Genomic DNA, 10,781 nt, shown 5'->3' with positions numbered 1-10,781 from the left:
TAGGAATTGATATAGTCTGACTTTATGAGAGTGGACCTTTAGACTGCCGTTTTGTCATCTCCTTAAGGCTGTAATACATTACATGACTTGCCATCGGCATTATACACTAAACATTTAATGGCCATTTAAGCGTTTAAGTTCCTGTCTGTTCAGTCTCAGTTTGTCAGTTATTGTTGAAGTTTATCTTGTGTATTAGATCCTCTTTAGCTTGTGGATTACCATTAAAAAGGATTTGATTATATGATCTTCGTCGTGCCTGCTTTTTCCTAGCAGCAGGGGTGTGACAAACAGGCCTAAAGGGAATCCATACTTTGAAAACCTTTAATAAATGTGAGTTTTTCCAAAGCCTAACAATGAGATAATTCTCGTAACAATTTTTTAAAATGAGGGCTTTCTCTGTTTTCCCAATGAAGACCCTGCTGAAAAAAAACTGCTAAAACCAGCCTAAGCTGGTTGGCTGGTTTTAGCTGGTCAGCAGGCTGGTTTTAGAGGGGTTTTGGCTGCTTCTTTAGCTTAAACCAGCTAAGACCAGCCAACCAACTTAGGTTGGTTTTAGCTTTTTTTTCTTTTCTTTCTTTTTCAGCAGGGGAGCTACTACTGTTTTAAACTTTTTCTTTAGTAATATTCATTTCCAGAACTTTTGGATTTGATGTAATCAGAACTCTCTGTGTTGACTTAAGGCTACATTTACACCAGTTACACGAGTGCGTTTTCGCTTTAAAACGCATAACTTTTGCTACGTTTACACCTGTCGTTTACACTTCTTCTGTGTTTTCGACCCTGGAAATGGCCAATTTTTTAAAACGCTGCAGACTCTGTTTTAGTTTGAAAACTCAGGGGTTGCGTTTCAGTGTAAACGGACCAAAACAGAAACTTTTGAAAGCGATGACGTGGCTGCCCACAATCTCTCTGCGTATCCTTGATGACCGTGTAAACAATAACATCATGCTCATTGTAAGAAAATTCATACAAGCAAGTGCACAGTGAAAGTGATTTTAAAAAGTGAAAACGTCATTCATTCAATAAAATTGTATTTGTATAGCGCTTTTCACAATATATGTTCTTAATTTCTTTAGAGCTCCCAAGAAGGTCAAACAGGCAACCACGATCCACAGAGAGAGCCTAGTAAGATACCTTTACAACATACCATGTGAATGGCATGGAAACAAGATGTTTGCCAAAATGATTTTTAATTGGTTATTTGGAAGTCATTTCATTACAATGGCTGAAACGTATTACGATACTGAAGAAAGTTATATGAGTTAAACTGTCAGATACATTCTATAGATTATCATTATCAGATACATTAGAAAAAGTTTAAATAATGCACTGTATTCATATGCTGAAGAGATTTTTATAGATTAGGTTGTCAAATACATCATGCATTTTCAGGTAATATCTTCTATGATCCCTCAAATAAAATCACTAAGTGCTTCCTGAGCAGCAGTCAAACGGTCCAGGCAGGCCTGTAGGTCTTTGCGTCTTCTACTAACATTAGAGTTTTCAAACAGGAGCACGCTCACATTTGCCCCATCCAGTAAACTCAACATGTCAATAGACAGAAGCTGAGTAGTTCCTTCAGCATGAAAAAGGAGATCCTCATGGGCAGTTGGTCAGACATCCGCTGCACCACAATCTGAAAGAAAATACAAAACCTACTAAATTTACCTGCACACAGCACAAACACTGCAAGTTATTCCTGAGAAAGGGTTATATTGTCATATTGTATACCTCATAATACGCCTCCAGCCTTTTACTGTACTTGCTTTTTATGTCAAAGACAGGTAATTCATCTTCTAAAAATTTCTCATCGCTAATCTCATTCAAGAACTTCAAGTAAATCGGGTCTTGAGTGTAGATCATGTTTTTCTTTTCAAACTGCTCTGAGATCCTCACCTCTGCCTTGGCTTGTTGGCTTGACTGAATGTTATCAATTTTATACTTTTAGAGTCAAGTGAAGAAGTACAGAGAAAAGTGAATTTAATTAAACGTGATTAACAATGCAAGTTTGTTGTACATTTCTATTCCAACCTTAAAAAGGAATATTTACCAAAGTGATATTTTGAAGAACAGGGTCGTTCTGAAAACATTGATAAACCACAGCAGTGAACTGCTCTAAAATTATTTCTTGAGAAAAAAATACATAATTCAAAAGACAAACAGCAACAAATTTGTAACAATTCAGATGTGCTAAAACTACAAAAACATTCATTTGTGCTCTATTCATTTTGGTTTTATACTCAGTACTCTCACATGAACATGAAGATGTGTGACAATGCCTTTGATAGTGTTGAGTAATTTAATGGCTGGTGCTTTAAGTGGCCACATGGCCCTGCAGATCCCCCTCAAACATTATGTATTTGCTGAAGCCGAGCAGTTCCCTCCCCTGTATTCCTGCCTAAATTGTATTATTTTTGCAATCTTATCATTACCTTGTTTGGGAACAAAAAAGATTTGAAATTAATTGACTTTTTCATTTTAACTTAGAATTGCAATTGGTGAAGAATATCAACACTGTGTTTTTTAGTTATTAGCGCCCCCTAGCATCTGAAATTGATTAAATGTGGCACTGAAGGCAAGAGAGCTTGTGTGTTGGCAATATAAATATACAGTAGGTGGACAACCAGAATGTGCTTTTTACCGCACCTGTTTGTTTTCTGTTTTACAAAAACAACGTTTTGTTTATATTGCGAATGCACACAAAAATAAGGCTAGACCATTTACATTTCCGAATGAAGTATTAGTCTTATCTGTATGGGCAAAAATTATGGCGTACTTTGGCGTAAGCCGTTTCCACTGTTATGAAGAACAAAATGAATACACCTTAAGCGCACTTTTAACTAGGTTAAATGTTTAAACTAACATTGTAATAGCCTATGCTTTATTATGGCAGTATGTGTGGTTCTTCTCATCCTCACACAACATGCTACTGGCTGACTGCCTTAAATAGTAAAAGTAAACAAATTTATTTGGCTCCAGTAAAGTGGACTAGCACCATCTAGTGTAAAGTATCATTATTTTCTGTAGCAACTAATATTAAAACAATATAAAATATTATAACATAGAATATAAGGAAAATTATGACTCTTGTGTCAGTTGCTAAGCACACTTGATTTTTCATTTTTGTCCAAGTTTATTGGAGGGAACTGAAATCCTCCCAAAAATGACTTCAAACATTCAAAACAAAACTACTTACAGCAAAACAATAACATTAATTAAAAGACCTAAAACCTAAGTTCATACATGTAAAGAAAAAACAAAACAAAAATAATTTATGAATTATAGCTTTGTTTTATTACATCGTAGTTGGTGGAGAAGACACTGTAACAAGCTGAAACTTTTTTTTTCTTTTCAAAAACACTTTTAGTAGGTACAAGCAGACTGATGCTTTGTCATTTACAAAAGACACTTACTTCACACTCATCTTTAAGGGGTTTTTTTTTATTTCAAATAATTATTCATGATTAAACTGAACCTTAACCTTGAACCTAAAAAATATGATTCCTAAAACCTCAAACTACACTTTTGTTCTTTAATTTTGATATTTCTTTGGTTGATGACTTTAAAAGTGATCAAGCATATGACATGAGGCAACTTCTGTCTCAGAGGTAAATACTGATGCGTTCTTGTGCCAGGCGCAGTCTCTCCATGCGTTGGTGTAAGTCTGCTCTCTTCCGTCCAGCTTCTGTGTCCTCCACGAGCAGCTTCACAACATCAGCTCCATCCCGCAGGTCCATAGCATGGGCCCGCAGCATCACGGCAGCTTCCTTCAGTATGAACAGCAGGATCACCATGGGAATGTAGTCGGCCAGACGCTGATACACTATCTGATGGATTGAGAGATCATGTGGGAGGTTTTCAGTGCATTCAATTCCAAAAACACAAGCAGTTAACATTAAAATCAAGAACTGATTTAAACCTCGTAGTAGATGATCAGTTTATCAGGCGTCAAGCTCCTGGTGTCAAAAACAGCACAGTTGTGGGATGAGGTTGCGTTCTCTCCCGTATCCAAACTAATTGACTCGTACTCCTGTTGCTTTTCCACAAACTTGAAGTCTACAATTTTCTGGGTAAAAATGGGATCCTGCGTGTACACAAGTTTCTCCATGGTAATGTACTCATGGATCCTCTTCTCCACCTTGCTTTCTTGCTTTGATTGAATGTCGTCAATATGATTCTAAGGGAATAAACACCAGAAATGTAATGAAATGTAAAATAAAATGTAGACTTTAATTGTCTATTTAATATAATCAACAATTGTCAATTTAACCTACCAGTATTATGTGTCTCAGATGAGGGTAGTTTGGGAAACACAGCTCACACATGACCATGAACTCCTTCTGCACAATACCTAAGATATTAAATGAAAACTGTAATTATTAATCATATCAAATGTAATCCACGTATAATGTAAATACAAGCTAATTTCCAAATATCAACCTCGGATGAACTTCAAAGTATCCAAAGCAGGTTGTTTAAGGTCTCCAACATGTTTCTTCACCATTGATTCATACACACAGTAGTCACTGAAGGTCACCAGTTCTCTCCCACGATGGGCCTCGTCATATTTTTCTGTCATCTGTTTTACGGACTCTCTGACTAAAATCAAATAAACCTACAATAGTCATCTCAAATTATAAGGTTACAAGTGAATAGTGACAGTTTTGTATGTAAAAATAAAGCAGTCATCACCCCACTTGTTCCAGAAAAGCTGTATGTCTTTGTATTAGTGGCGGAGAATTTCTAGTGACTCTTTCTGCAGGTACAACATTATTCCAGTAGGTGGCGACAAGCGACAAGTCTTTATGAGTGAATCAACTCAACCGATTCAAAATGAATAATTCTGGAACGAACATTACTAATGTGTGTTGCTAAGAGATGTAGCGGTTATTCATTGCCGGAGGTAACGATTGGCCAGTAACTGGCAATATTATACCAAATATATAAGTTAGGCTACTCAATATTTACTTCTTGCTCATTGGACTCTTGTATAAAGCAATTTCTCGCTCGCAATTATATTGTTGGTCTAAATTTATCAACAACAGCCTCGTTCGCGCTTAATTATGCAGGTTTGAAACGACGTGAAGGTGAGTAGCTAAATGATGACAGAATGTCATACAGGTGAACTGTACCTGTGTTGTACATTGTGTCCAACCATACTAAGATTGTTATGTATCAATTTTACGTACATGATGCTTTGGAGCTACTCAGATGACATTCCCATTGCTTGAACACTGGTCGAAGGTACGAATAGAGGTTCCCAGTGTCTGATTCTCCTGTTCTACACAACTCGCTTATCTGGTCACTGAACTCCAAGATTTTCTACACATACAACAAAAGTAAGTTCAAGTGTGTACATTTCAGTCAGGCTAGTTTCAGATATTGGACAATATAAGTAATGAAGCTTTCCCTTACTGTACCTTGCTGAGATAAGGCCCCATTCGCTCAGGTTCTAAAGGAGGACCATCAGCATAATTCTTAAGCTCAACCCTCACTGCAGACAAGTGGATATGAATTTGATCTCTTAGAGATGGAAGTGAAGACTGTAAAATAAGGAATAACTCATGAGTCTAGTGTTTAGAGGAAGTTTCGACATATTTCATCATGTTTACACTTGCCTTGATATGTTCGACCAGCTCTTTAGTGAGTCTGGTGGAAAGGCAGGGTATTGTGGCCCTCTGCTCCTCAAGAAGATAACTGGTGGAGACAGGAGCACTCTTAAATGTCTTTGAACATTACATAAAATATCAAATAATTGAATATGTATAATTTCTACTAATTCAATACCTGAACTGTGTGTGTTTGGCGAAAAACTCTTTTTCCTGTCTTGTGGCTTCAACCAGAGAAACATTTTCATTGATGTCACTTTGGCCTCTGCATCGGACAATGGTGTAGCCCTTCTTGAGAGGAACCACTTTACCCTGCAGTACTTGTAAGATGTCGGCCTCTGCTCCTTTATCTATCAGGTCTGGCTTTGTCAGTATTGCTGAAGCAATAAAAAAGTTTTTGAATAGATATGAATGAAATTGCTCTGCACACTCTAATGTGAAAATTAAACTGTAGTTCATATGAAAAGTTATACCTAAAGTCCTTAAGCCATCAGGATCGACACCCTGAGCCATTCTAAGTGCTTCCGTGGTTGCGATGTCGACATTGCAGGGAACAACAACCAAATTAATGGTTTCTTTTTTGGAAGTGAATTTCAATATCAGGCGTCGAATCTGCAGTTAATCAAAGGCAGTGATTACACATTTTAAACTGTAGCATGCTACATTAATATGCACGTGACATCACGTTGCAGGTTTAATTCAAGTGCCATCCAGATATCAACTTGAAAGTATAAATGTATTATTTTATATTATATTACATCTTAAATGTTATTTTAAAATTTCTAATTTAATTACATAATTATTTTGCATTTTTAATTCAGTTTTTTGTAAACAATTTATTTTGCTTTTGCAGAATTTGCACAAGGAACCGAATGCATAAATATATGGGATTATTCACAATGACCAATTAATCGGTATTTTCTTCTCACCTGGTCTCCAATGTCTTCCGGTTGTCCTTTCACAGGTACTCTTGTTATTCCAGGCAGATCGATCAGCGTGAGGTCGCACACATCAGGCGATGTGATCTCCAAACTGATGAGATCATCGCAGATTCCTACTCCATCTCCAGCAAGCATATTCTGTGCTGTAAAAGACAAACACTACATACTTACTCAACCTTCATTTATCATGTAAGGTAAGTAATATTTTAACTAATAAGAACTTGTAGAACTGTCATTGTATATCCTGTAATGTATTATAATTATAACTTAGTAATGATATTTAGCTTTATATACAGCCTCACCCCTTCTGACGTAACTTTCAACTTGTGCGGGATCATGAAACGTCTCACGCACTTCATTGTAGGAGATTATGGCGGTCCAGCCGCTACCATTAATAAGTTTTCGAAGTTTAAGCTCTAGTGGACAGCGGGTGACAATACCTGAATGGACCATATTAATATATATATATATATATATATATGTTTGTATATATAAATGAATAATGTATTGTAGGTGTACAACGTACCACTCCCACGAGGTAAAGCGACTCCTGATAGCGCCTCTAATACAGAGCTTTTCCCTGAGCTCTGGTCTCCCACCACTGCAATGGACGGCAATGCAAGTTCCTTCTCAATGCCGATTCGCCTCATGAAGTCAATCATCTCAATATAGGGCCGAACCTGTGCCTCCCACTGCTGCAGAAATATTCCACTGTTCTCGGGACTTAAAAAAACACACATTCATCAATTAGACTGCATTTCTATAAAATGAGAAGCGTTGATTATTTGTAGGTAATTTTATCTGTGATTTATCCATTTAAGTGCAGAATAGGACTATATGTTTAAAAAAATTAATAAATCAGTCAAGGTTTTCCTTACCCATTTTCATCTGAAGAATCGAAATCCAGTATTTCTGGTGAGCTGTCCATGACTGAAAATAAATAAATCTCACAGAATGATCCTAAATTTGTTATTATATAAAAAGTTAATATATATAAAGAGCTTTCTTTTAGAATGTTCAGATGAGAACTCAAGATTTGCGTAAAATATGTCGGAATCAATTCAAGCTTGCTCTGAAATCCTCAGACGACAAAACTTCTGGCAAATAAGTGTCAAATGCATACTGTGAACCTTATATAGGTTTTATATTGCTTGTGGTTTGGGGGCGAGGGTTAGGGGGTCAGACAACAATACTTAACCCTAAGCAGAAATTAGCTTTACAAAAAGGAAATAGTCAGCACTTGAGCTGACCTTGAGTTCAGAAAAAAACAAGGGAAGAACAATGCAAATATACTGTGATTTTGGCAGAATTTTTATGGGAAGTAGCCAATTTGTATGCCCACTATATATGTGCGTGTTTCATTTTGTTTTGTTCGTTTTTTTATTATTTTATAACACTTATATCACAATTGGAAAATAATTATTCTCTTAAATTCCATTTTTAACAGTTTAACAGAACCAGATTCCACCATGAGTAAATTCATTAAATATAATCGCTGTGCTGTATATTTAATCTATGATCATATTTAAGAGACCTGAATGAGGAAGCAGTGACCACAAAGCTGACTTGCAAAGTCTAAAACAAGATATTAGCATTTGATGTTTAACACAAACCTGCAATGCAGTTTTGGTAAATCATTTGCATAAAGAAAAAAAGCTCTCCCTTGGTTTATGGGTTGCAGCACAAGTTATAATATAACGTATAATTTATTATAAAATTACTGTAGATCTACAACCTCAACATACTATTTAAAAAGGTTTTTTCTCCATTATATGACTACTTGTGACTTTAACTTGAGCGCCGCATGTTTAGAAAAAACGTGCACAACAAAAACTTTTTTTTTTGTTAGTAGTGTAAAAATATATAAAGCACTGCTCACACAGACATCATTTTCAAACCAAGCAGCTTTCTATTGGTCAGTTCTCCGAATCTGCATGACAAACTTTAACCCGTAGGCAAAATCTGCATGAGGAAATCTTTCACAATCATGTGGATTCCTATTGAAATTACCATATTTCACCCTTAGCGGTACATGTGACTGCATGTATGTATGTATATAATATTAAGTATGTTAATATAATATTGTGTTAAGCAGACTACACTAGTGGAGTTATGGTAAATTGGTTATTCAATTTGTCACAATTTGTTTCCAGTTTTAAAACAAAAGTAATTGTCTGCGAATAAAAGAACTTGAAAAAAACATTTTCTATTAACTCTTGGTCATCCATAAAAAGAAACAAGAGTGAGTCTAAAGATTTTAAAGCACTAAATAAATATGAAAGACAAAAGACTGAAACAATAACTTTAATCTCAATGCATCCAAGGACCTGAAAATAAAGGGGAATAAACTTAACATGAATTATCCATTATGTATTGTACTGAACTACAATGAACTCTAGAACTACAGCTCTGAACACATTTCCTCTGTCCTCAGAAATGTGTCTTGAGAGGGGCAACTTAACCTTGAAACGCTTTAATTTAAGTACGTTATTATTTTAAATACCCTCAGAACAAGCAACACTGACAGTTTTCAGTGATTTCAAAATCTCTCGATTAGTTTTTCGAACAAAAATATTAATCTTTTTCTGTCCTCGGCATATGGGGAGTCTGGTTCAGTGTGTCCTGTGCCGTTTGTCCCAAGAGCCATGGTGGTGAAAGTCTCTCTGTCTCTTTCAAGGGCCGCTCTGTCCCTCTCCAGTCTTGCTCTGTCCTGTTCCAGCGAGGCTCTTTCCCGGTCAATCGCAGCTCGGTCCTTTTCCAGCTGCGCTCTGTCTCTCTCCAACGCCGTTTTCTCCCTCTCTGCGACGGCCTTCTCGCGCTCCAGCAGCACTCGCTCTCGGTCCAGGTCTGCGTGCTCCTTCTCCAGCAGCTGTCGCTCTCGTTTGAGTTTGGCTCTTTCTAAGTGCAGCTCATGTTGAGTCTCTGGAGTGCTTTTTTCCACGGGTCTCCCTCTCACGCTTTCTGCTGTATCTGATGAGGGTCCTCCATCAGCTACCGTTGTTTGAGTATTGACCTCGATTACTGAATGTGTCAATAATTCCAGAATATCACTCCCCATTTCTACTTGATACATCTTCTTGCTGGGCTGGGCTGCACATTCGGACTCATCGGCCAGGTCGGTCAGTAAGGTCGGTTTAGGAGGGTCGGCGTCAGTGGGATCGCCATCTACGGCCTTCTCCATGAGTCTGAACCACCGCCAGGATTCTGGTTTAACTGTTTCAACGTCCTTCGCGAGAGCTTTTAAAACCTAGGGGTGAAAGGTAGAGAAAAATACATCAGGAGAATTGCATGTATACATGTTTCTAAGTAGATTTATTTCTAAGTAGATTTTTATATTTTTTGAAGAACATAAAGAATGGCGTGCAACTATTAAACAAGTAAATAATTATAATTGAATATAAAGACAGATTCTGTGTCCATCTTACCTTGTATTTGCATTTTAAATTCTCCCACTTTCGTTTTGCTCTTTGAGAAGTAATATTTCCATAGAGGTTGGATTTTGTCTCTTGTATGAATAGACTACAGAAAAAAACACACTTTGTGACCTTCTTTTTGAAAACTGCTCATAAAAAATAAAATCCTTGGGTTTTCCAATTGATGACCCCTAGGGGGCTACATAGAGTTTGGTTGACACCCATGTCAGTGAAAATTTGAGATTTATTTAGTTATTATTTTATTTTGTCTATTTATTTATTTTACAAAACTCTCATAATGTGTTTCCTTAAGATATTAATTAAATTTTTACATTTTTCTATTATTAAGTTTATCATTTTATTTCTATATTTTTATATTATTATGGAATTAATATTTTAAAACATTCATTTCTAAAAACTACTTGGAAATCATGAATTCATTCTACCATTATTTGGCTGTTTATTTCTAATGAGTTTCTCCTTGCCATTGCAACCTTTATCTTACTTATTGGATGCTGTAGTGAAATATTCTCTTTACATTTGCTTTGTAACTATATCTAGTGTAAAAAATATATTATATATATATATACACACAGGTGCATCTCAATAAATTAGAATGTCGTGGAAAAGTTCATTTATTTCAGTAATTCAACTCAAATTGTGAAACTCGTGTATTAAATAAATTCAATGCACACAGACTGAAGTAGTTTAAGTCTTTGGTTGTTTTAATTGTGATGATTTTGGCTCACATTTAACAAAAACCCACCAATTCACTATCTCAACAAATTAGAATGCTTCATAAGACCAATAAAAAAAAC

At 36.1% G+C, this 10,781-nt stretch overlaps 2 protein-coding genes across 2 annotated transcripts in view; both read right to left on the bottom strand.

Annotated features, from left to right (window-relative positions):
- Nucleotides 1–1,412: 1,412 nt before the first annotated feature.
- Nucleotides 1,413–7,478, bottom strand: LOC107666275 (interferon-induced GTP-binding protein Mx). Its single transcript, XM_074186923.1, is given in 17 exon segments — nt 1,413–1,573; nt 1,576–1,636; nt 1,732–1,941; nt 2,051–2,127; nt 3,617–3,827; nt 3,920–4,177; nt 4,275–4,351; nt 4,441–4,599; nt 5,190–5,322; nt 5,421–5,543; nt 5,619–5,697; nt 5,788–5,986; nt 6,083–6,221; nt 6,539–6,693; nt 6,853–6,990; nt 7,077–7,273; nt 7,429–7,478. Coding segments are annotated over 17 exon segments (2,427 nt in total).
- A 1,360-nt stretch (nt 7,479–8,838) lies between these two features.
- Nucleotides 8,839–10,781, bottom strand: part of LOC107666282 (uncharacterized) — a 3,277-nt gene continuing 1,334 nt past the window's right edge. Inside the window, exons 3-4 of the mRNA XM_016457512.1 lie at nt 9,976–10,069; nt 8,839–9,797 (exon numbers count right to left, since the gene is read on the bottom strand). Coding sequence (XP_016312998.1) covers nt 9,090–9,797; nt 9,976–10,069 — 802 coding nt within the window. The 3' untranslated portion in view covers nt 8,839–9,089. The remainder of the gene's footprint in view (nt 9,798–9,975; nt 10,070–10,781) is intronic.

This window comes from Sinocyclocheilus anshuiensis, unplaced genomic scaffold (genome assembly GCF_001515605.1).
Source record: "Sinocyclocheilus anshuiensis isolate Anshui unplaced genomic scaffold, SAMN03320099.WGS_v1.1 scaffold1225, whole genome shotgun sequence".
NCBI lineage: Eukaryota > Metazoa > Chordata > Actinopteri > Cypriniformes > Cyprinidae > Sinocyclocheilus > Sinocyclocheilus anshuiensis.
Note: the sequence above shows the minus strand (reverse complement) of the source record. Positions and strands in the feature narration are given on the sequence as shown.